At 42.0% G+C, this 27,728-nt stretch overlaps 1 protein-coding gene across 1 annotated transcript in view; it reads right to left on the bottom strand.

Annotated features, from left to right (window-relative positions):
* The window catches only part of GMDS (GDP-mannose 4,6-dehydratase), a 687,968-nt gene that overhangs the window by 106,559 nt on the left and 553,681 nt on the right, over window positions 1-27,728 (bottom strand). Inside the window, exon 8 of the mRNA XM_079777570.1 lies at window positions 4,988-5,106. Within this exon, the coding sequence (XP_079633696.1) occupies window positions 4,988-5,106 (119 nt within the window). The remainder of the gene's footprint in view (window positions 1-4,987; window positions 5,107-27,728) is intronic.

Here is a 27,728-nt window from a genome sequence, read left to right on the forward strand (position 1 = left end):
AAAGGGATAAAAAAAGATATCTCATGCAAATGGAAAGGAAAGAAAGCTGGGGTAGCAATACTTATATCAGATAAAATAGACTTTAAAACAAAGGTTATAATAGGATACATAGGAGGACATTTTTTAATGATAAAGTCATCTATCTCAAAAGAGGATATAACCATTGTAAACATTTATAAATCCAATATAAGTGTATGTAAATATATAAAGCAAATATTGACAACAGTAAAGGGAGGGATCCACAGTAACACAGTAATAGTAAGAGACTTTAACACCCATTGACATCAATATATAGATCATACAGACCAAAAAAATCAATCCTGTATAATAACAGGCTAATATGCAAATTGTCCCCTCTACCAGGAGTTTGACAGGGGCTGGGGCCAGCCGTCCAACCACCTGCAGCCCCTCCCCCCAGCCGGCCAGGCCCAATCTGCCCCAAAGGTGGGGGGCTGGCTGGACCCTACCCATGCATGAATTTGTGCACCAGGCCTCTAGTAAGTAAATAATAGCCTTAAATGACATTTTAGACCAGAAAGATTTAATCAATATTTTTAGAACATTTCACCCCACAGCAGCAGAACATGCATTCTTTTCAAGCACACACTGAATGTTTTCCAGGATACACCATGTGTAAGGCCACAAAGCAACTCTCAACAAATTTAAGAAGATTGAAATAATTTCAAGCATCTTCTCCAAACACAATGGTATGATGCTAGAAATCAATATCAATAACAAAACTAAAAAACACACAAACACAAAAAGATAAATAACACACTATTCAACAATGAATGGATTAACAATGAGTTCAAGGAAGAAATCAAATGATCCCTTGAGACAAGTGAAAATTAAAACACAAGGACCCCTAATCTATGGGACACAGCCAATGGAGTTCTAAGAGAAAAATTAATAGCAATACAGGTGTATCGGAAGAAACAACAAATATCTCAAATAATCTAGTCTTACACTTAAAATTTTTTAAAAAAGAAAAGCCGAGAGTGAGTAGAAGGTAGAAAATACTACAGGTCAGAGCAGAAAGAAACAAAATAGACCTAAAAAAACAATACAAAAGATGAATGAAACAAACAGCTGGTTCTTTGAAAAGATGAGTGTAATTGATAAGCATTTAACCAGACTCATCAAAAAAATATACAGAGAAAGGACACAAGTGAAAGAGCATAAGTGACAACTGACACCACAGAAATATAAAAATTATAAGGAAATACTACGAACAATTATATGCTAACAAATGGAACATGGAAAAAACAGATAAATTCCTATAAATATATAATCTCCTAAGGCTGAATGAAGAAGAAAATATGAGCAGATCAATAATTATTAATAAATTTCAGTCAGTAATCAAAAATCTCCCAAGAAACAAAAGTCCTAGTCTTTACAGGTGAATTTCACCAAACATTCAAAGAAGAACTAACACTTATACTCAAATTATTAATTTATGATAAAAAATCTCAGCAACGTGGGAATAGAGGGAATGTACCTCAACATAATAAATGTAACGTATGTCAAAGCCACAACTAACTTCATACTCTATGGTGAAAAGTTAAGAGCATTTTTTTTTAATGATCAATAACAAGTTAAGAATGTCGACTTTTACCACTTATATTTAACGTAGTATTGGAAGTCCTTGTCACAGCAATCAGAGAAGAAAATAAAGAAAATTCATCCAAACTGGATAAGAAGTAAATCTGTCATTGTTTTTTTTTTGCAAATGACATAATACTACACAGAGACAACCCTAACGACTCCACAAAAAAAAAAAACCTATTAGAACTAATAAATGAATTCAGTAAAGTAGCAGGATACATAATTAATATCCATAAATTGATTGCATTTTATAAAAACAATAAGGAACTATCAGAAAGAAAAATTAAGAAAACAATCCCATTTAAAATTGCATAAAAAATACCTAAGAATGAGTTTAACTGATGAGAAAATGACCTTTGGAAAATTATAAGACAATGAAGAAGAAACTGAAGGAGATACAAATAAATTGAAGAATAAACCATGCTCATGAATTAGAAGAATGACACCATTAAAATGTCCACAAAACTGAAATCAATCTATAGATTCAATGTAATCCCTATCAAAATACCAATGACACTTTCCTCAGAACTAGAGCTAATAATCCTAAAATTCACAGGGAACCACAAAAGACCCTGAATACCCACAGCAATCTTGAGAAAGAAGAACAAAGTTGGAGGCATCACACTACCTGATATCAAACTATACTACAGTAATCAAAACAGTATGATACTAACATAAAAACAGGCACAGAATAGACACTGGAACAGAATAGGCAGTGTAGAAATAAACCCATGCCTACATGATCAATTAATCTATGACAAAGGAGGCAAGAATATACAACAGGGTAAGGACAGTCTATTCAATAAAAGGTACTGGGAAAATTAGACAGATACATGTAATAAAATAAAACTTTCTCACAAGATATATAAGAATAAACTCACAATGGATTAAAGATTTAAATAGAAGGCCTGAAACCATAAAACTCCTAGAAGAAAACAAAGTCAATAAACTCTTTTAACATTGCTCTTAGCAATATTTTTTTGGATAACTCTCCTCAGGCAAGGGAAACAACAAAACAAAAACAAAAACAAACACAAAAAATCCAAATGGAATTACATCACATTAAAACCTTTTTGTATATGGAAGGAAATGAAACCATCAACAAAACACAAAGATAACCTACTGAGTGGGAGAAGATATTTGCCAATGATACATCTGATAAGGATATAATATATATAAGGAACTCATACAACTCAACACCAAAAACCCCCACAATCTGATTTAAAAATGGGCAGAGGACCTGAATAGACACTTCTCCAAAGAGGGCCTATATTTGAAAAGATGCTCAACTTTACTAATCATCAAAGAAATGTATACTAAAACCACCTCACATCTGTCAGAATGGCTATTATCAATAAACCATCAAACATTAAGTGTTGGTTAGGAAGTGGAGAAAAGGGAAGTTTCATGCACTGTTGGTGGGATTGTAAATTGGTGCAGTGGTATGGAAAACACCACAGAGGTTCCTAAAAAAATTAACAATAGAACTAACATATGACCCAGCAATTCCAATTCTGGGTATTTATCTAAAGACATCCAAAACACTAATGTGAAAAGAGATATGTATCCCTATGTTCACTGTAGTATTATTTACACGAGCCAAGATATGGGAACAACTTAAGTACCCACTGAGAGAGCACTGAATAAAGAAGTGGTACACATATAAAATGGAATATGAGTCAGCCATAAACAATGTAATATTACCATTTGTGACAACATGGATGGAGAACCTAGAGGGTATTATGTTAAATGAAATAAGTCAGACAGAGAAAGACAAATACCATATAAGTTCACTTATGTGAAACCTAAAAAACAAAATAAATGAATAAACAAAAAAACCAACTCATAATTACAGAGAACAAAGTGATGGTTGCCAGATGGGAAGAGGTTGGAGAGCTGGGTGGAAAAGGTGAAGGGGATTAAGAAGTACAAATTGTTAGTTATAAAAACAGTCATGGGGATGTAAAATACAGTATAGGAAATTTAGTCAATAATATTGTAGTAACAATATATTGTGTCAGACATGCACTAAACTTATCAGGGAATAACTTCATAAAATTATATAAATGTCTAATCATTATGTTGTACACCTGACACTAATATAATATTGAATTTTAAGTGTAATTAAAAAATAAAAACATTTATTAAAAAATAAAATAAAAATGTTTAAAATGATAAATTTTGTTATATATATATTTTTTACCATAGTAAAAAATTTGCCAGAAAAGAATCTTCCAATCTTCCATGTATACTGTTTCCCACAAATTTTTCAACTATTCCAACAGAAATCTGCCTTCAAAATTTTCTAATGCAACAAGTGAATGTAGTGCATAAGTATAAACTAGACCATTTTCATATGCAGGTGTTGCAAAAATAGGTTTATAGTTGTTCGTATGTACAATAATACAATAACTAAGAAATAATAATACAAGAATAAACTCTGTTTCGTGTATTCACAACTGTAAACCCACTTTTGCCCAACCCTGTACAGTGTAGGATTCACTCAATTGGCAAAACTCCAATCAGATCTGATGGTTAGTTGGTAGCAGTTTATCATGGTGAATTTCCTGATTTTAATGTTTGTATTACATTTATGTGAGAAAATGCCTGTGTTTATGGGAAATACACACAAAAGTCCCAGGTGATGGGGCACCAGACTGGCAACCTACTCTCAATAGTTCAGAGAAAAGAAGATTGTTTGTAATGCATTGAAACTTTTCTGTAAGTTTTCAATGGGTTTAAAAATCTATATATATGAAAGTGTAAGCGACCATTACGACTGGTCGACTGCTCTACTGGTCAATCAGTCACTATGACAATGCACTGACCACCAGGGGGCAGATGCTCAATGCAGGACCTGCCCCCTGGTGGTCAGTGCGCTCCCATAGCCAACCTCCCACAGCTGGCTAACCTCCTGCAGTCCATCCCCCCAGCTGGCCAGCTCCAATTGGCCCTGATTGCCAGCACTGAATTCGTGCACCGGGCCTCTAGTTTTAAAATGTAAATTGAAAGCATTAAAAAAGATTATGTAATATTATCATATTGACTGGTAAGAGTACAATTAGCTACAGTAATATCATAGTATACCATATATAAACTATAATAAAAAATTAAAACCTTTCAAAAGTAAAAATATTTAAAATATAAAAAAGATAAAAGAAATTTTGAAAAGACTGTTCAGATAGTGACAAACACTTTACATAAGTAGAGTTGGATGTGTGATGAATAACAAAGTCCCTGCTCCATGCTGAAAATCCCTACATTGCTTTACAAGAGAGTGAAAAGGGAAAAACACAAAACCAAGGTAGAATAGCAAGCATATATACAAACCTGCCAGCAAATGTTTGATGAATGAGCTAAAATCAGCCTCAGGTATACTTACACAATGGTTTTTCCAATGTGCAAAAATGACTTCTCTACAAATTCCCGGACACTATGGACTTCTCCAGTAGCTATGACAAAATCCTCTGGCTCGTCATTCTGCAACATCAGCCACATAGCCTAGAGAGAGACAGGCAAATTCCTGTTAAAGTTGCAGCCAGCTACCGCTTGGAAAATATAATGCTATCAAACACACATAATTGTGTATGGACATTGTTAAAAGGTGAACTGAAGCACATTGATATATTTTTTAAGATTTTCTTTGATCATACCTCAATTTGAATACAGAAGTGGTTAGGAGTGCTTCACCAACAAGAGCTAGTGGCAAGGATTTTATAGAGTAGACACTGAAGTGAAGAAAGCAATGCAAAGCAATTATTTGACTGGCTATAGCTCATGCAGTTGCCTTATTTGGGAAAGGCAAGTTAGCTCTTTTTGATTGGTTGGTCTTAAGCTTCATTTTCATGGATTTGAGTGAAGTGACCCAGGCTTAGGTTAGCTCATGTGGCCTGCCTTAGTCTAATAGTCTCCAGGTTTAAATACTTTAACCTACAACTAGAATATAATACAATATTCTCACCACTAGAGTAGTGGTTCTCAAGCCATAATGTGCATCATGTGGGAAACATCCTATATAATAAAAGGCTAATATGCAAATTGATTGAACAGCAGAATGACCCGTCACTATGATGCACACTGACCACAGAGGGCAGATGCTCAATGCAGGAGCTGCTCCCTGGTGGTCAGTGTGCTCCCACAGGGGGAGCGCTGCTCAGCCAGAAGCTGGGCTATGGCTGGTGAGCATAGCCGTGGTGGTGGAAGCCTCTCCCACCTGTTGGCAGCGCTAAGAATGTCTGCCTGCTGGCTTAGGCCCACTCCATGGACCTAAGCCAGCAGTTGGACATTCCCCAAGAGCTCCCAGACTGTGAGAGGGCATAGGCTAGGCTGAGCCCCCACTCCCCGCACCCTCCAGTACATGAATTTTGTGCATCAGGCCTCTAGTTTCAGTATAAGATGTCTGGGCCACTGTTGCTGAAGTGGGCTTAGTAGAGAACATGCTTTAGGCATTTTTGTCTTTAACATCCAAGGTGATTCTCATGCAGCAGCTCCTTGGACAACAATTTAGAGGAACAAGATATTGAAGAGTATCTGTGGCAATTCTTCTTTCTTAAGAAGAATTTGAAAGCATTGTCTAATTTACCTTCATATCATGGATGGAATGAAAAGAAAAGTATTTTAAAGATAGATGTTTATCCCCAAAATAGAACAAAATTTCTTAACAATAAAGGTATCAATGTGGTGATATCAAAAAGCAAAATAATCAAGAATTATTAATGGATTTCAGGTCAAGATGGCAGCATAGGTAAATATGGTACTTGTCTCCTCCCACAACCACATCAAAATTACAACTAAATTAAAGAACAACCATCATTCAGAAAAACACTTGAAATCTAGCTGAATGAAAGTCATACAACTAGGGATTTAAAGAAGAAGCCACATCAGGACTGGTAGGAGGGCCAGATATGCAGAATGGGCTGGCCCCACACCCATGTGTGGTGGATAAAAATTCAGAGGGGTAACTAGGCTGTGGAGGTCCCTCCTGAGGTGTGAAGGGTATCAGGCCCACACTAGGACCTCCAGCCAAGGGTTCCAGTACCAGGAAGAGAAATCCCTACAACTCTGGCTGTAAAAACCAGTGGATAGCACTGCAGCTCACAGATTGAAGGGGGTTCAATTCTGGTCAAGGGCACGTACCTCAGTTGCAGGCTCAATCCCCAGCCCCAGTCAGGGTGCATGTGGGAGGGAACCAATTGATGTCTCTCTCACATTGATGTTTCTCTTTATGTCTTCCTCCCTTTCACTCTCTCTAAAAATCAATGGAAAACTATCCTCGGGTGAGGATTAACAACAAAACATAACAACAAACATTAAAAAAGATAATGACTGAGTGAGACAGAGGGCTCTTGGAGTCCTAGGCAGATCCTCTTAAAGGGCCCACATGTGAATTTACTTTGACTCACTCCCTCTGAGCTCCAGATCCAGAACTGGGGTAGCAGCTCAAAAGGCATCAGGGACATTTGAGAAGGAACTAAGTTGTTTGGCATCAGGGTGAGAACTAGGGGACAGCTTTCTCCCAGACAGAAGTCATTGTTCCTTTGAATGAGTCCTTCCCCCACAGAGCAAGAAGGTGGGCACCATATCTGAGTCTCCATCAAACCTGGCTATCACAGTTTGGCCTCCCTGGTAATTCCATGAGACACCACCCAACCCAACTTCTAAGCCAACCCAAGATGTTTCCAGTAGCTTTTCCACAAGAATGGTCTTGGCTCATGCTTTAGACTTTCCCAAAATTTCTCCTAAAAGCAGCATCTGGCCACAGGAAGCCCTGTACCTCTTGATAAGTGGCCCCAGGCCTGGCACTACAGTGGCTGGCTAGGGTTCACAGCTTGGCCTCTCCTGGGCACCTCCAAGCCCAGTACAAGTGGCAGCCATCTGAAGATCACTTTGTAGCTCAAGATCACTTTGTGGCCCCAGGTATTACACAGGTGGTGGCTGACCTTAGGTTGCAACTCCCGGGAGGCCCAAGAGCCAGCACACCCAGTGCGCAGTTTCAGACCATGTCAAAGCACCATCACCCAACCAACTTCATAGTGACACACTCAAGGGGTGGACTTTGTGGGCACCAGAGCCCTGCTGAAGTAAGTCCTTCTCTGTGGGGTTGGCCCTTGCACAGCGGATCCTCCACAGTGGTTGGCGGTCACAGCTAGTCCTTGTAGCTGATTGGCCTATGGGTAAATCCTTCTCATCGATGTGCCACATGGTGGGGGGAAGCACCTGGAGTACCCCACTTGGGTGATTAAGGCTGTGCCACTGGACCCTACAGGAAAACTACTACATTAGGCCACTCTACCAAGCACAGGAGATGAAACAGATCTACCTGATACATAAAAGCAAACACAGGGAGGCTGCCAAAAAAGGAGAAACACCTCTCAAATGAAAGAACAGAACAGACCTCCAGAAAAGAACTAAACATAAGGAGATAAGCAATCTACTAGATGCAGAATTCAAAACACTGTTTATAAAGATGTTCAATGAATTTAAAGGAAGAGTAATTAAAAGTAGAGAGAATTTCGACAGCATAAATAAGGACATGGACACCATAAAGAAGGACATGGAAACCATTAAAAAAATACAGTCAGGACTGAAGGATACACTAACTAATATGAAGACTAATATTATGGGGAATCAACAATTGAGTAAAGCTGAAAATCAAATCACCGATTTGGAACATAACAAAGCAAAAACACCCAAACAGAACAACAAAAAGAAAAAAAGATTCCAAAACAATAAAGATAGTGTAAGGAGCCTCTGGGATAACTTCAAGGGTACCAACATTCACATAATGGAGGTGCTGAAGGGAGAAGAAAGAGAGCAAGAAATTGAAAATGTATTTGAAAAAATAATGATGAAAAACTTCCCTAACTTGGTGAAGGAAATAGACATACAGGTCCAGGAAGTGCAGAAAGTCCCAAACAAGATAAACACAAAGAGGCCCACACCAGAATAAATCATAATTAAAATGAAAAAGGTTAAAGACAAAGAGAGAATCTTAAAAACAGCAAGAGGAAAAAAGCAGCTAATTACTTATAAGGGAACTCCCATAGGACTGTCAAGCTGATTTCTTAACAGAAACTTTGCAGGCCAGAAGGAATTGACAAGAAATATTCAAAGTGATGAAAAGCAAGGACCTACAACCAAGATTACTTTACCCAGCAAAACTATAATTTACAATTGCAGGACATATAAAGAACCTCCCAGACAAGAAAAGCTAAAGGAGGTCATTACCACCAAACCAGGATTATATGAAATGTTAAAGTGTCTTCTTGAAGAAGACGACAGAGGAGAAGAGATAAAATATGAACAATAAAATGGCAATAAATACATTATCTATCAACAAATGAATTTAAAAAACAAAATCAATGAAGAAGCAGAACAGAAACATATTCATAGATACAGAGACTATTTTGACCATTGCCAGATGGGAGGGGGGATTCTGGGGGTGGGTGAAAAAGGTGAAGGGGATTAAGAAGCACAAATTGGTGCTTACAGAATATTCATTTATATATATAAAAGCCTAAGCAACCTTTATGACTGGATGACTGGCTGGTAGCTATGACTCACACTGACCACACCAGGGGGCACAGGCTCAATGCAGGAGCTACCCCCTGGTGGTCAGTGCGCTCCCACAGCCAACCTCCCACAGCTAGACAACCTCCCACGGGCCCTCTCCCCGGTCGGCCAGCCCCGATCAGGACTGGGCAAGACAGCCCCAATCAGCCCTGATCACTGGCCAGGCTGAGGGACCCCACCCGTGCACAAATTCGTGCATTGGGCCTCTAGTAGGGATATAAAATACAGCACAGGGAATCTATATAATAAAAGCCTAAGTGACCATTATGGCGGAACGACTGGAACGACTGGAATGACTGGTCACTATGATGCACACTGACCACCAGGGGGCAGACACTCAATGCAGAAGCTTCCCCCTGGTGGTCAGTGCACTCCCACAGGGGGAGCACCGCTCAGCCAGGAGCTGGGCTCATGGCTGGCGAGCGCAGCTGCCATGGCAGGAGCCTCTCCTGACTCTGTGGCAGCACTACCAAGCGGCGGCAACAGGCGCAGCAGGCCGTGATGAGCATGAGTGGCATGGCGCCCAGCCCTGATTCGGGCTTCTCCCTGGCTGCCTGCCACTTGGCACACTGCTACATCACTTGGGGGATGTCCAACTGCTGGTTTAGGCCTGATCCCGGTGCCATTCTCTGTAGAAAGCAGTCAGTCTGAACAACTCAGTGACTCAGGGAAGCACAGGGAACTCAGGGTGAGCCTGCCTCCACGTTTGACTCACCCACTTGATGGTGTTCACAGGACAGACCGTGGTGGCCCAGCCCATGCACATGCAGCAGCTGCTGAAACTCAAGCAGCAGGCTGTGCAGCAGCAGAAGGCCATCCAGCCACAAGCCAGCAGGGAGACATCCCCCGAGGGGTCCCGGACTGCGAGAGGGCACTGGGCCTCTAGTATAGTCAATAATCCTATATAATAAAGAGGTAATATGCAAATTTACCATCATGCCCTCACACAAGATGGCCACCCCATGTGGCCACAAGATGGCCGACCCATGTGGTCACAAGATGGCCACCACAAGATGGCCAACAGGGAAGGGCAGTTGTGGGCAATCAGGCCAGCAGGGGAGGCAGTTGGAGGTGACCAGGACTGCAGGAGAGGGCATTTTGGGGCAACTGGGCCAGCAGGGGAGGGCAGTGGGGGTGATCAGGCCAGCAGGTGAGGGCAGTTGGGGGCGACCGGGCCAGCAGGGGAGCAGTTAGGCATCAATCAGGCTGGCAGGGGAGTGGTTAGGGCGTGATGAGGCTGGCAAGCAGCAGCAGTTAGGGGCAATCAGGCAGGCAGGCAGTTGGGAGCCAGCAGTCCTAGGTTGTGGGATCGGGCCTAAACCGGCAGTCAGACATCCCCTGAGGGTTCCCAGATTGGAGAGGGTGCAGGCTGGAATGAGGGACACCCCCCGCCCCAGTGCACAAATTTTGTGTCAAATGAGTACTAAATTTATGAGGATGATCACTTAGTAAGTTATATAATGTCTAATCACTGGGGTTTAAAACTGAAACTAATATAATATTGTATGTCAACTGTAATTTGAAATAATGATTTTTAAAAAATTAAGTCCCAAGGGGAATTTTTAAAAAATCTACTACCATTTATATACTGATATTGTTTAAATTGGATTCCAAAACCTGAGATTCAACAATTGATCTATAAATCCATTTCTTTATCTGTAAAACTGAAAGAATGCCACATACTCAAAAGATTATTATTAATTGTAAAGAGATGATTCGTGATTCAGCACAAAGGAAATGATCTCAAGCAGGGAATACTGAAACCTAAACATAATGTTGGACTTCACAAGTATTTCAAGACCTCAAGAACTCTACCACTGTCCTTTTTCATAAACGTAACTAAGTCTACCGTGTTACACAATGGATCCTGATTTCCAGTTGCTCAAATATTTTAAAGATCCCCAACTTCTATGAGTAGTACAGCTACCCTTCTAAGAGCAACAGCTAATAATTCATGTACTGCTCTTCTGTATCTATTTGTAAATATTTTTTCTAGAGGCTTCACTGGTTACCAATCCCACATTCCAACAAAAAGAAAGTACAGCAAAACCCTATAAAATAAATCTCTACTAAATTAAAAATAATTATTAATGCAAAAACAATCATGGAATGAAGAATACTACCACTTTTATAGAGTTCTCTGGGAGGCAATGAGAAGGTGTGTACCAGCTTAGGTTTTCTTTCACCAGGCAGCATTTCAAGGTCAGGTGCTCAATGGGACCTTCTATAGGCGCACTTTTTCAACAGGAATGAGAAGGCCAGTGGGGCAGCAATGTAGTCACATATTTAAGACACAAACTGTGGCCACCATCACAGCTTGGCTCCATTCAGTTATATCAGCTTTTATCAACGACATAATGGCCTTGAGTTTCTATAGCTTGGAACAGCAGTTAAGTTTATAGGTTTTGTTTACACAGATGGAAGATACAGATTTAAAATAAGTACAGTTGTTATCTGACAACGGCATGTCTCTTTAAGAAAAATCCAAGCAGGACACAAATAAATGTGTGTGTGTGTGTGTGTGTGTGTGTGTGTGTGTGTGTGTGTGTTAATCACTTCTACTCACTTTTCAAAATATAATAGGTAAAGATAACAGGCAGTTCATTATAACGCAGTGCACAGTATTAAAGATGAACTCTTGTTCTAACATTTAAAGAAAACTATTTTGGTTGGTGTTTCCCTAGCTACTATTGTATAAGCTGAAAGTTAGCTTGCTGAATTCAACATGGTAGCTTATTTTCTCTTAAAAAATTAATTCTTCTTTATTCTTTTGAATTTGTGGTAAACTTCTAAAAATATGTAAATATTTCTCTTTTACTTGAAGTTACTTCTTGTGACTTTTGTATTTTTGGCCTATTACATGATAACTTTAAATCATATTTCTGTTTTATAAAAGATGAGACTTTGGGCAGTTTTACATGCCTTGGAGATGTGGCAACTGGATGAATCAATGGCAACAGATTCATGTCAGTGATATACTAAAAGTAACTGATAAAATTGTCTTGGCTAGGAGATAGTTCTGTCCACATTAATGAAATATCAGGTTTCATTCTGCACTAGGTCATAACTAATGAATTTAATCACAATACTTAAAAAAAAAATCCTTACCCGAGGATATGCATATTGATTTTTAGGAGGGGGTAGGAGAGAGAGAGAGAGAGAGAGAGAGAGAGAGAGAGAGAGATTCATAGTTTATCCCCCTTACCAGCCTCGACCAGGACTGGAACCGGAAACCTTTGTTGGTGTACAGGACTATGCTCCAATCAAATGAGCTACCTGACCAAGGCTAATCACAGTACTTTTTAAGTTTTATACAAATTAGATTAATAATAATAACAAAGTTCGATCGGTTTATTATTATTACTAGAGGCCCGGTGCATGAAATTTATGCACGGGTGGGGGATCCCCCCAGCCCAGCCTGCACCCTCTCTAATCTGGGACCCCTTAGGGGATGTCCGACTGCCAGTCTAGACCGGCAGTCGGACATCCCTCTCACAATCCTGGACCTCTGGCTCCTAACCACTCACCTGCCTGCCTGCCTAGTTGCCCCTAACTGACCCCCCCGCCAGCCTGATTGCCCCTAACTGCCCCCTGCTGCCGGCCAGGTTGCCCCCAACTGCCCCCTCCCTGCAGGCCTGGTCACCCCTAACTGCCACCACCCTGCTGGCCTAGTCAACCCTCCCTGCTCCCCCTGACAGCCTAATTGATCCCAACTGCCCCTCCTGCCAGCCTGGTTGCCCCCAACTGCACACTCTCCACCAGCCTGGTCACCTCTTACTGCCCCCCCTGCTGGCCTGGTTGCCCCTAACTGCCACCACCCTGCTGGCCTAGTCAACCCTCCCTGCTCCCCCTGCCAGCCTAATCGATCCCAACTGCCCCTCCTGCCAGCCTGGTTGCCCCCAACTGCACACTCTCCACCAGCCTGGTCACCTCTTACTGCCCCCCCTGCTGGCCTGGTCGCCCCTCACGGCCCCCCCACTGGCCTGGTTGCCCCATGCAGCCTGATGTTCAGTCATTTGGTCGTCCCTCACTAACCCCCTGCCGGCCTGGTTGCCTCACACAGCCTGCTGGTTCAGTTGTTTGGTCATCCCTTGGGCCGGCCCTGGGCGGCTGGGCAGCTGCCATCCGAGGCTTGCCTGTGTCTCGGGCTGGTCCTGGGTGGCTGGGGGGCTGAGGGGACTGGGGGACTCTGGAGGCAGGAGCCCCGGCGGGGCTGAGGGGACTGGGTGACGCCATCTTGTGGCTCTGGGTGCCACCATCTTTGAGGGCATGGCAGTCAATTAGCATATTCCCTCCTTATTGGCTTTGGGCACCGCCATCTTTGTGAGGGTGTGATGGTCAATTAGCATATTCCCGCTTTATTAGATAAGATTTTTGTTGATCTTCATCCGAGGATATTTTTCCATTGATTTTTAAAAAAATATTTTATTGATTTTTTTTACAGAGAGGAAGGGAGAGGGATAGAGAGTTAGAAACATCGATGAGAGAGAAACATCTATCAGCTGCCTCCTGCACACCCCCTACTGGGGATGTGCCTGCAACGAAGGTACATGCCCTTGACCAGAATCGAACCTGGGACCCTTTAGTCCTCAGGCCAACACTCTATCCACTGAATCAAACCAGTCAGGGCTCTATTGATTTTTAGAGAGAGTGGAAGGGAGGGGGCGAGACAGAGAAATCAATTGGTTGCCTTCCCCATACTTCCCAACTGGCACTGGGGATGAAGCCTGCAACAGAAGTACATGCCCTTGACCAGAATCGAACTGAGAACCTTCAGTCCACGGGCCAATGTTCTATCCAGTGAGCCAAACCAGCTAGGGCTCGATTAGTTTTTTAAAGGCACAGAGTAGATGTTCTCTCTATCTGAGTAGTCCACACATCACACAGTCTACAAAAGTTTCGTAGCTCCCAAACCTCCAAGGCCGCTGCACACTCTTATCTGCTCCAGGCTAAGATTAAGACGAGGGCTGTGGTCTGAAATGCAGCCCGGCTCTGCCGCCAAGCCTTGTGCCTGGCACCCTCCTTTGTTAGGCTCCTGGGAGAGGTGTCTCTGTAATGGGCACTGGCTCCAGCAGAGGCCCGACGGGCAGGGGCCTGCTCCTCGTATCTGTGATCTGTACGTGCAGTTCCTGGGGTCTAGAAGGCCCCTTCCCTCGGCTGTGTGGAAACTCTGACCTCTCCTTCTAGACCGTGAACAAAAGTCCCAAGTCTAGTCCTGGACGTGAGTTCCTGTGATGCCCCTGAGTTTCTCTGCCACCCATGGCACACGGCGCAGATGGGTGCACTGGGACGCAGCCTGCATTCGGCCACCCTCCCCCACCTCTCTCCAGTGCACCCATGTCCACGCACACACACACACGCTAGCTTTGGCTTTCTTCAAAATGCTTTCAAAGTTTTTAGGAAAAATTAAATTATGCTTCTGGCTAGAATTTCTATTTGAACATTTTTCTGAGGGATTAATGTATACACTTGAATGTGTTTTACTCAAATTTCCATTCTAAAAATAACATTTCAAATAGGTCTTTTAGGACAGCTCAGCTTTATTTTATTTCTTCTAAAATGCGATGTTATGCTAGAATACTTTTTAAAAATCATATTTTTAGGCATGTGAAAAAAATAACAGCTTGCTAAAAATAAAAGGAGAAGATATGATTACTGGTTAATAGTAGATTCCTTTGTGTAGTGGATCACTTTGTTCCTCAGCAGGAGCCTGGGGATCAGTTGGGGCCTCACTTTCACTAGGGTGAGTGCCAAGCATCTGCTCTTTTCTTTTCCAGAAAACTATCTGCAGCCTCTGACCTATCAATTTCTAGGCATTTCCTCTGAAGTCTATATTGTACCAGACTCCAGTCTGGGAATGGAAAGGGAAAGGATATACAACTCCAGATTTATTTGTTATTACTAAATAGTTTACTGGTTGTGCAGAGGGAAAGGGCTTTGTTTAAATTTCCATTGAGCATAATTAATGGTTATTGACTGGTAAATGAAGAACAGGTGACACTCCAGATTGGAAGATAAATGATCTTGTGTTCTGGTGTGATAATGGGTTAGTAATTTGCCACAAAGCCCAGGCCCAGTGCATCCCATCATAATGCTGGGTCATGTCCAGGACACAAAGGCCTCTGTGTGAGGAGCACTCAGCCATCCCCTCCTTATACAGCTGCACACGGTGATCTGGTCTACTTATTCTCTGATGAATGGCACAACTGAGGCAAAAGTTCACCACTTCTCACCTTCCTGTTCACATGCTGCGCACATGACCCATAACACCGCCAGGGCACAATCTGTGATCAAATTGCCACCCAGCTTTGGCTGCAGAAAGGATTTTTGAGGTTGCATGTTTTAGACGTTAATTCTCTCTCTTTGTCTCTCCAGAAATGAAGGAGGAGAAAGACAGTCTTTCCATATTCTTTTAGAGCCTTTAAGGGTATGATGAACTTATCCATTTCCTCACATGCTTTTTTACTTTCAGCCCTGCACTGATCATCAGCAAAAGAAAAACATCTCCTGCTTCTTAATCCATCTCACAGGGAGGAAAAACAATTAGTTAAGCAATTTACCAATGCTTCAGATTCTTCAACACAGAATGTCACTTCATGTCAAATGAACAGCACAGTTTTCAAATCATGTCTCACATTCATTTTGCTTTTAAGGCCTGTGAAGTTTGGGGGAAATCTGACTCCATACCATTGGCTTGACAGCCAAAATAGATACGTATAAATATTAGTTAACTTTGGACATGTGCTCTCTTGTAACTACATAATTAACCTATCCATTCTACAAATCTAATTTAGAGAAGTCAAAATAAAGTTTTGAGTTAAGAAATTTCAAATAAAAATACTCCTCTCCCACAAGCTACTCCTTGGCTATTGAAACCATGAATGCGGAAGTGGGCAGTGAGGGTCACTCCTTTTTCCTTGACTTGGTAGCTATGGAGGCTGCTTGCAGCTGGACCAGTGAAGGAGAACACCCAGAGTATATCACACAGCCCACTAACCACACCTGATTCCATGCATGCCTTTTGGGGTGTGATGTGTGTTTGTCTTAAAAGTCTGTATTCTACAATTGCTTCCACCTCACCATTAACTTCCAGTTTAGTATCCAAGCCGCAAACACTGATTAACTGAGCTGTCATCCATGAATAACAAGATTTGTTAATCAAGGTTATGTTTAACCATGTTATTTGACTGCTGCTTTTTTAGCCCTGCGCTTTTGTGCTGCATGGGCTACTGTCAGAAGAATTATCTTAAAGGAGAAATATTTCAGGGGAGAATATCTATGAAATAATTTTAGTAAGAATCATAGAAACTTGAACAATGGAAATTAAAATTCCCATAAAGGAGGCCAGGTGTGGGTCCGCTTAAATACATTTTATCTGTAAGCTTCGCTCAGTAATGAAGACGACAGCCTGACATGTACAGTTTGCACCAGCAGTTCTGTTCTGTGGCACCACATAGGCAGGTCTGAGCGTCAGCCTGGGAGAGTACCCTATACTATACCACAGTTGGGCAACAGGTACAAAATGACCAACAAATAAAACTGTATCAAGAAAACCATCTAGCATAAAATAGGCCCTCTCAATCCATTTATTTTCTTCAAGGGCAAAAATACTGTGGTTTGTGGATTCCTCTGATGAAGGGTTCTTCGGACATTTTAAAGATACAAAGGTACTGAATGGGAAAAATTGTTAGATAACAAATAAAAACACCAAAAATAATAAAACACGATTTAGAAAGCTATGTAGCTCTTGCTTCTTGCTTTTGCTGTTAATGTATCATCTGCATTGATATCATATGTACTAAAAGAAAGAGGCTACTTCAAAATCTGCCTGGCCCCTACCCTTTTATTGTAGCCAGGCACACCCATCTCATCCCAGAAACACTATAAACCTAACGGCTCTTAGTCTTGTGTTAATAATTCTGAATAATTTTTCCTGGGTTACCATCTGCTTTTCGATATGCAGATTCAAGTTTTCTATTTATTTCTTCTATTAATCTTTGAGTGTATTTTATCTTTTCTATTTGTTCCATTTCTTTTTCAGGAACACCAATTATGCATATATCTCTTTTCTTCTCCGTTCTATATCTATTATACCCTATGTACTCATTTTAATGTTTGCTCTTATGGATATTATTTTACGTGATTTCCTCCTGTTGTTGACCTGATTATTTTAGTAACATGTATTTTAAATTCGTTGCTAATGTGGCTTCAATCTCTGAAATAATTTTTTTTCTCTTCCATATCTTTCCTGATTACTTCCAGCTTAAGGCTTTCATTTATTTTCTTTAAGGTAGGGGAGAGCAAATTTTTTCTTACAGGGCCAGATATTAGATATTTTAGACTTGTGAGCCATACAATGTTTAACACAACTATGCAGCACTATGCTGCAAATATGGCCACAGACAACATAGAAATAAGCAGACATGGCTGTGCGCCAATAAAATGTCATTTACAAAAACAGGCAACTGGCGCATGGCCTGCAATTTGCCCACCTTTCTTTTAGCAATATGAACCAAAACACGTTGCCTGTAATTTATTTGAATCTATGGAGAACAGTTAGTTATCTGAGCACAAGCTACATATTTTTTCTCTGACAAATACTTCCTGTAATATGTGCTATTCATCTGTTTTACTAAGTGTTCCTTTTCTTCTTCTTGGGACCCGCTTCCCCACTCCCACCTCAGACACAGACCATGGGTAGTACCTTTCCAGTTACTATTCCTGCTTAAACACTACTAATAATTGCTGGAGAAATCACATGAGAAAGAGCAGGGAAGTGCACAGAGGTAGCCTGCAGCTTGCGTTCAAACTGCTCTCAGAACCTTCTTACCAAATGCTATACCTTCTGGCCCAGGACACAGCTGTCCTCAGCTCTCAGTACTCAGTGGATGGTTAACATGGCTCACAGAACAGCCATAGTCACATGGCCACTATGGAGCCATCTGGCAATGACCGCCTCACCTCCGCCTTCCCCTCAGATCGTACTCTCCACTGCCCTCAGCCAGGAGGCTGTGACACAGGCAGGACAACTGGTTTCTCCTTCAGTAGCGTGTTCCTGCCATAAGGCAGTACTGTATGAGAGTGGTTATCCATAAACATAGTCTCCATTCCTGTGTAATGTCATTTTGTGGGCCTCTTATTACTCCACATTCAGTTGAGCAAAATCTATAGACTACATGCATGTATGCATGCTCAGCATAATATATTCTGAGTGAGTGTACAAGGAATTATTTTAAGCAGTTATATGTGTCCCAAAGTTAAGTGATCACATAAACACTGTGTGAAAGAACCTCAGTGAAAAATGCGCATACAGATAACGGATGGTTCATTTGGTCAGTGCTGCTTACTAAGCCGTTTTATTGCTCAGGATTCTGGGAGTTAGTTTAGCAGGCATGGGGGTGTGGAGGAGAGAGGCATGGTGGCTCCTCTGTGCTCCCTGTGGAGCTGATCGAGGTGACCTGGTTGGAGCTGCAGGACCCAGATGGCTTCCCTCACAGGTCTGGGCCCTGGGTGGTGGATGCACTTCAGTTTTCACATACCTCCATCCCCATGGTCTCTCACTGCTCCCTTGTGCAGACCAAGCTTTCTACAAAACAGAAGCTGCATGGCTTCGGAAGGCGTCAGTCTGAGGTGACCTGATATTGCTTCCTCTGCAAGCTACTGGTGAGAGGGTCAAATTCTAGAAATGGGCACAGACTCACCCCTTTATGAGGAAATTGCTTCCTCTGCATGCTACTGGTGAGAGGGTCAAATTCTAGAAATGGGCACAGACTCACCCCTTTATGAGGAAATGGTAGAGTCACATTGCAAGAGGTGTGCGGGATAGGAGGGGGTTCTGCAGCCATCGCTGGAAAAACCCACCATCTTGTGATGACTAGAACAACAGTTGATTGATTCAGTATATTAATGAATAATTTTGCCTTTAACTTAAACAAACATTGCTTCAGCTTGTAGTTTCATGTAAGGCTCTGCCTACCTTTACCACCATGCAGTGATAGGTTTATATGGGGGCAACAGTAATTCAGACTAACACCTGGAATATGGAAACTCACTTTCAGGTCACTAGACTTGGACAGATGTTCTAACTTGGCCCCAGCATCATCTCTGCCACAACATACTTCCCAGAAGTGCTTGTTTCCTGGAGCATGCCCAGCCACCTACCTAAGCCAGGTGTTTCCCATTACCTGCACCCACTCGCACACCCAGGTAAGCCATTCCAGAATTAGGTCCTGGCCCAGCAGCTCTGGGTGTGCAGCAGGAAGTTACTTTACACTCATGACCGCCTGACCGTCCATCTCCCGACTCATGGGTCCCACTATGCTGCCTAAACATGCTCTTGGAAGCCAGCTCTGCCTCCTCTGTGACCCCTCCAGCTGGTCCTGACCACCTGGCTCTGCCTCTCGGTCTGACTCTCATCTCTGGAATCCAACTTCTGAGCTGGCTCAGGGCTCCCTTGAACAACAGGTCCTGGCCTTGCCATAGATCTCAGATTCGGTGTTGATCACCATCACTACCAGTAAATAAGATCTACACACCATATCATGTGCTTGAAGAGAGACAATGACAGCACTTCTCAAGCTTAGTCTAAACTATGCTGCCAACAGAAGTATGATGCAGCCATGGACGACAGTGTTAATATTCTATTAGCACATTAAAAGAGTAAAAAAAAAAATGTGAAGTTCAATCTAATGTTTTACTTAACTCAATATATACGTTATCATTTCAATATAAAATGTTATCAAGACATTTTACAGTATTTCCTCATGTACTAAGGATTCAACATCCAGTGTGTATTAGATGTTTGCAGCACATCCCAGTTCAGACGGGGCCCCCTTCAAGTGCTCAGTAACTGCTTGTGCTCGTGGACCCTGCGTGGGAGTCCAGCTAGAGTCAGCCTCGTGGAAGAAAGGCGAGGCGGGCCTGTCATGTAAGGCACCGCCTGAATCCTGTCTGCTTAACCTGCCAAGACAGTGCTGGGCTTCCTGGAGGAGGCCTCCTCCTCGCGGGGCACAGCTGGAGGAATCCTCCCACTCCCTCCTGTGTAATTGTCTCCACCTCCTGCCTCTTCCGGTAGTGATTTCATCAGTGATGCCAACTAGGAGAAAGAGGGCTTGGAAAGTAGCATAACTAGCTCCTAATTTATGATCATTTATGACATTTGAATGCTTGCCTTGTTCATGTCTAAATGGGCATGATACCACACCCCCAACCTCCCAACTGGAATACCTGGGGGGCAGAAACCCCAAGAACCTCCCAGGGGCGTGCGGGAATGCAGTGCTGAGGAGAGGGGCAGAATCTAGACTGCAGTGGGCAGCCATCTGAAAGGCCACAGCAGACACTGCTCCTCCAGCCCAGGATCCGATTCAGCAGATTTGGGCTGGGGCCTGAACCTCTGAATTTCTAACCAGCTGCTCAGGGAAGCTGATGCTGGTTGGGGGACTCCACTGACAACGACTTGTTGTGGTAGGAGCTCAGACTCAGATTAGACCACCTGTGTTTAAACCTCAGCTCTGGAATTTCCTGGGTAACTTCTGGCACATCTCTTAATTCTCCAGTGCCTCGGAAAAATGAGAGCAATAATAGTCCCTACAGGATTGCTTATGGACTAAATTAGTTAATATATGTAAAGTGCCTGGAGCAGTGCCTGACACATAGTAAGTGTTCAAGGACTATTATTTATCATGATGATGACAATGGTGATTATATAGCTTGAGAGGGTTAGTGGTGCCTGAGGATCCAGTTCATCTCCGTGACCAAGCTCTGGCAATGTGTACTGCACTGGGAGGGCGACTGAAAGGGTGGAGTCTGTTTAATCCGCATTCTGTCGGAGCCACAGAGTTTTATAGCTGGAAGGGCCTCAGAGATGTTCTCATTCAGTTCACTTTAAAGACAAAGCAACTGAAACCAGAGAGATTTCATGACTCACCTAAGGTCATACACCTATTTAGAGCCTGAGCTGGACCAGAGCCTTCATTTCCCTTTCAGTATTCTTTCTATTGCATCACACTAACATACATTTTCCCAATGGCTGTGACTAGGAATGCATTTTCTTGTAGAAGTTCTGCTATAAGTGGTTGTTAGGAATAGCTGCATGGACTTCTGTGGACTAACTGGGGACCTGATCTGTCTGTCAATAACTATATATGGAATGTCTGATGGTGCCAGGCCCTGCACTAGAGTCTGCAAATACATCAGGTGGAAATAAGTAAGTAAACGCTGTGCCTACTTGGGTTATGGACTTCCAACATTTATACAGGAAAAGGATTTTAAAAGTCTGACGTTTGACAGAAGTGAGAACTTCTGAGACGTAAACTCCAGGTAGTATCCAGAAGACATCAGGCATGGAAGCTTTCCAAAACCCCCCTCCTGAGCAAGATTATCCCTGCCCACTGCTCCTGCTCGACTCCCTTAATGTGGATGGACACCTGACATATTCTGGGCCCATCAGAGTCTTAAAAAAGTCTGTGTTATGAGACCTAGAACCTGAATGAGTAGGACAGCACTGAGCCTTGGAGCTATATTGCACCACAGGCGGTCAGCGCGCCCTGCTAAAGCCAGGGCAGGCCTGCAGAAGCAGCACTACAGAGCTGTGCCGGCAAAGACCCATCTGGGTATGGAGCAGGAGAGGGGATACTACAAGGCTTGAGGCGGGTGTGAGGGGAGAGATGCGCAAACACACAGGAAAGCTGGTTTCATCTCCCAGTTCCTGGGAAGGATCCCTACACTCCTTTTATAAATCCCCTCTTACTTGAATTTCAGTCGGTTTCTGCTCCTTGAACCAAAAAGGTCAGATAAAGACACCTGGAGATAAAGCAATACTTCTAGAACTTCACAGAGTCTGCATGTGTGGAGCCAATCATGTTCCAGGCTCTGTACTTGGAGCTGAGAAGGCAGTTCCAAGGGGCAAGACACCACCTGGTTCCCCAGAACCCACAGGAAGGCTGCCATGTTCTCAACCACAACTACAACAACACAAGGCTGATGGGGGTGAATGCTAGCAGTAAAGGAGGCATGGGAGCACCGAGGAAGACAACACACCAGTGGAGTGGGAGAGCTTCGGAAGCCTATCGATCTGTTCTGAATCCCAAAGCGCGCTGATGCTGCCCACTGTTTAGCCCCCTGAAGCCTGCAGGCTGGGACACATGCCCCTTCTCTGTAACTGGGAATTGGTGTCCTGTTCAACTCATTTCCAATGTGTTTCCCCAGAATGTACTCATTCACAAAACTCAGTATTTCAATAACAGTCATTCTCCACTCAAGATCTTAAAACAAGGTTTGAACAGTTTGAGATTTAATTGTTCTGCCTTTAATTTTTGGTTGCTAAATATAAACTACCCCAATCTAAACAGTGCATAAGCTTTGTTCTTCTGTGAGTTCAAATTTGTCTTATTGACTTGGTCTTACCCATGAGCATAATGTTTCTGTTTCAAGTATTTCTTAGATGCTTACTCTGTAATGTCTTTGATTGGAAGATATGAAAAAGGAAGCCAGTTATATTTAAGAAAACACTTATTATAACAGTAATATTTGCACCTAGTGATATAGGAGGAAAGAATTCCACTGTATATAAAAATAATAATTTAGAGACAACTTCACCTCCAATAAGGACTCCTCCGAGCTACTGGAAATTAAACAAAGAGCTCCTTTATATCTACCAAATTAAAAAGAAAATCAAGAGAGTGCCTAAACATTCAATTATTTAAAAAACAAATAGATGGTGATGGGAGTTTTTTTTCTGGGTCTATATAACTCTAGATGAAATCTAGAAAAATAAGCTATAGATACATTTAATCACTTTCTAGATATTTAACTTATCAGTATTTGAAAATTCTAAAATGTCCAAAAAAAATTTTTTTAGAGAAGCTAAACTGAAATTACGAGAGTCTGGAGAACAAATATTTATTTTTCGGTTATTAAAATTTTCAGAAGTCTGACAAGTATCAATGACTGCTTGAGGTCCATTATTAACAATAAACAATTGTCTATTACTATACAACCCCATGAGTAATGTCAACTAGCAAATGCTAAAGGTCGAGACGGAGGAGCAGGCTTTTCTGTACTATAGCACAACATTCCTCACATTCATTTCACATAACTGACAATGTCTTCATTGTTGTCCCGAACACTAATTTAGTGTTGTATTTTTTTGCTTGTGTCAATGAGTGTCAAAATATTGTTCTTTTAATACATGGAAGTATTTGCATAGAGCTTTATTACTGATCTTTAGATGTTAGCCAGAGGCAAAATAACACAGAGAAGCTCCAGTTGGGAAATCTCACTAGCAATGAAAGGCAAGAGTCTTGAACATATTCTGCTTTTCTGCCAATTTTTCTCTCCAAGTACACAATGGGTTATTGACCCCACAATTGGTGAAATTAAAAGCAGTGTCAGACGCCACTTCAACTATAAGACACAAGGATTCCATTTCCCTAAAAATGAAACAGAAAGTTTTCAAGGAGAAATGCAAACACTAAAAGGAAGTTCTAGGGTCCTGACATGAATTAAAATACAATACCATGGGAACTGATTACAGAAAAGCCAAGAAACACAGCGCTTCAACAGGGAACTGAGAAACATATGGGCCACTTTTGTTGTTATGCTTTCCTGCATCATCTCATCATTAAACGCTCAATTGCCTGTAACTGTTTGCATTTACCCCAGTTATTAAGGAAAATAAAGCCACCACATTTTCTGCCTCTCCGAAGTTGAACAGTACACAAGCAGGTATCTGATGCGGTTTTGAGTTCCTTTTTTTCCCTCCCTAACACCAATGATCCTGCCGTTGTGGTGGTGCCCTAAAAGACAAAATGCCCTCTCACAAAGAAACAGCAGGCTCCAGCTGACGGTTACTCACTACGAAACTGAAGGGCTGGTCCCTGGCTGTGGTGAGGAAAGAGCAGTCCCAGAGCTCGGTGCCAGGACAGGCTAGTAAAGGCCACGCTCGAACCGCGAGAAGCCAGACCAGCCTTTCAAGTCAAGTGTTGGCTTGTAGACATATAAGTTAATCAGCCATGAAATAAGCACCACAATGTTCTTATTGATCACAAAGGGCTCATGACGCAATCTTGGCTCCATTCTTTCGGCCTCCGACTCTCAGAGAAAGAGAGCACCTTGAGGGGTGTTTAGTCAGGCGGGTGTTCACTTCAGGACTGGAACCTTCCTGGGAAGATATGCAATGTGCGGAGTCTCCAAAGTGAAGTCCACGAAACCCATCGCAATCACATACCTATTCATTTTGTCAAAGAACATGATGGTGTTCTTATTGCATTTATTAAGAGTAAAAGGGTATTTAGAAAACTTCAAACTAATAATATTTTAAAAATAAATTTTAATTGTCCCTCAAATTTTTTTCTTCACCGTCAGATACTACATAGTGTTGATACTTTTATTTTTAAATCAATATTATTGATTTAAAGGATAGTTATTGAACATTTGCTCCAAAAGTCCTAAGTGAAGAAGCTGGCCATTTTAAATTGTGCAGGTGGAACATATAGTGTACATTTCTGCTCTTGAGAATGAGCCATGTATTAATCACATTTTCTGCTCACTCTGCACCAAATCTTCAGTTTCTAATTCTACTATATCTTTCTAAAACGACAGTGAGAAAAGCAAAGTGGGTGAGGGTGGCTTGTGCTGTTGGAGCTTTAGGACATATTCTAAGATGCTGCTAAATGTGGGCCATCCACAGGTGCGACAATACACAATGATTCCTCTCCCACTAAGCCAGCCCCATTATTCAGAGGTAGTTTTCCTCCAGAATGAATCCTCTTAAGCGAAATGAAAAAGAACAAATTCAGTACAGAGCCCAGGGAGAGGACTATGAAGTGAGCTGAGGAGTCAGAGAATTAAGTCTTTAAGAAAAACATTCAGTCAATCGATTCTCTACGGGCATGGAGATATAGTCCTAGTGTCTCCCCATGAGTAAACCAGCTGCCAAGTGATAAACCCTCAACTCCCCATGCGCTGTCCTTGCTATCTGGTTAGGCTCCAGACGCGTGTGTCCACAGACATCACAGAGCTGGGTCAGTGAGGGAATGACAGTCACACAATTGCTCCTGCCTTTCTTTTTCCTTTCCCATAGAGGGTGTGATTGACTCCAGGACAAACACAGATGAAAAAAAAAATCAAGTATTGTATTTCTAAAAGTGACATGGACTGCAGGTCTGCTCTAGCGGGGACAATGGAATAGCTCAGTCATCATGAAGCCTGGTGATCTACAAAGCAATGAGAGCCCATTTCTTAGTTTTCAGGACTCACCTTTGTCTCCAAATCAGTGTTAGTTTGAAACTTTTCTAGAACTACTGAGTAAAAGGACAACCATTAGACATTTGCTCTTAAGAGTGAACAGTGCCCCCCAACTGGGGGGCATAGATGTCCTGATCACTTGGAGGAAACAGTGCCACCTGCTGAAACTCCCATCTCTTTAGCTGAGCGTATCCCCCAGCCCCTGTCCCCCAGTTTGGAGGCTCTGGAGGAGAACAGAGCCACGCATCACAGAACTGCTGGTTTCTCATCTGATTCACCACTAATGGAGGTGGGAGCTACGAGTGAAGAAAAAATGTTTTGTTATATATTTTTAAAAGATCTTGTTCCCAGCAGTAAACACAGTGCTGGTAGGAACCCCTTCTGTGATCACTTGTGTACTTTTATGTAATGGGAGCCTGTGGTGTGAGACTGGATACAAAAACACATACAACAAAAACCCAAACCGTATGCAGAATGTGAGAGCTGAGAGGATCACAGCACCAAGACATGAAGGCCTTGTGTGTTTATTCTTCTTTCCAAACGAAGTGTTTTTAAAGGAATATAGGCAGCCATAGAGCACAGTCTCATTGTTATGCAGTGAAAAGGACACAGATGGAAGTCCTAACGCCAGTCACTCACCTCATTGCACTAGATGACATTCTCAAAGCACTTTGTGATCTATTAAATATTATTGCCATTATAAAAGATAATATTATTGGAGAAAATTCCAGGGTTAATGCCTAAGAGATCAGTGCTTCCTAACGATCACTGAGATATGATGTGACAATTCCACAGAGCATTCTCATACTCAGCATAAAAACACAGCATTTTTCAGAGCACTAATTCTTTTTATTTTTAAGTGTTTTAGGATGGAATCAGGGTTTCAGCATTTCCATCCTTAGGAATTTCTGATTCCTTGCCCAAAACAGATCAATTATATTCGAGTTTTAAAAGAGCATAAAAATTCTGATAATTTATATGTTTGTCTTAATGTGGGGTTCTGCTATTTCAAAAAAATAAATTTGCATTATACAAGTAGATATTTCAGAGGAACTTTAAGTCTTTTTTTCTTAATAGTTAGCTTCATTAATCATTGTTAGATAGTGTTCCTTTGTTTAATAGTGTTCCTAAATAGTAAACAGCTGTTGATAGCGGTATTTTTCCAACATGATTTCTCAATGAAGAAGAAAAATTCCTAAGTGGAGCCTGAACTGGGGAATAATAAGCAGATTTAAACAAATAAAATATTTAAAAGAAAACAACTAAACCAACAAAAGCAAACAAACCTTTATAAACACATTGGTTAACTGGAGAGTGATGTTTGGAACTGGATTCTAACTTAAGCATAATAAGAAGTCGAATGCCATCTTTTATTCAACATCATTTTCCTAATTATCTTGGTCTAAGTGTTTCCAAACTTTATTGTTTATGTTGGCATAAAGAGCTCCCACCTCCACTGTCTCCCTTCCTAGAGTGGGGGATGGTGTTGACATGCAGGTTAGGTGGGAACACAACCACTAATAGGCAGCAAGAAGGCTGTGGTCTGAAAAGTACCTCCAAACTGATAAGGCACTAACAAGAGTAAATCAAAGACTGGATCAAGGCAGAGCCCCCATGGAAATATTCATTTGCCATAGTTTTGATGAAAATAATCAGAAAACTTTCTCTAACATGTCTTATAAAGAACGTTATGTCCTTGTCTTATTTTACAGATGGAGAAACTGAGAATGCTAGAGGGAATGACCTGCGAAGGGGTCAGGCGGCAGCAGAATGAGGAACAGAAGGCAGATTTCCTGATCCCTCTGCCAGTTTTCCACCCAGCCCGCCCATCTAAATGAACCGGCAGAGGCTTAGTTTTGATAAGCAGTTCCATGAAAACACACTTTGTGCCAGGTTCTCTCCAGTGCCCAAGACACTCCCCTATGGGGAGCTGGGACTGGGGCCCTTTAACTCCTTCAGCGCACACTGACTTAGATGCAGCCACAAAACCAGAGCCTTGGGCAGATACTTCCAGGACTCAGCACAGGTCCTTCCTCCCTGTCCCACTTTCAGCCTTCACACCCAGAGCTGAGGATTTTTAAGCCTGTAGCCTGAGTCCTTTGAAACATCCCCGGATCCCTCATCAACGACTCTACTCAAAAGTCCAGTGCAGATGTCCACTCTAACTGCTCAGCCTGAGCCATCTCATGAGAACTGTGGAGATGAAAGGCGGGGGCGGGGGGAAGGCCTACGTGAGCAGTCCTCACCATTACAAAGGACAATACATGTTTGTTACAGACAATATCTCTCAGTGCATCAACATGTTT

Source organism: Cnephaeus nilssonii, assembly GCF_951640355.1.
Source record: "Cnephaeus nilssonii genome assembly, chromosome: 7".
In the NCBI taxonomy this organism is placed as follows: Eukaryota; Metazoa; Chordata; class Mammalia; order Chiroptera; family Vespertilionidae; genus Cnephaeus; species Cnephaeus nilssonii.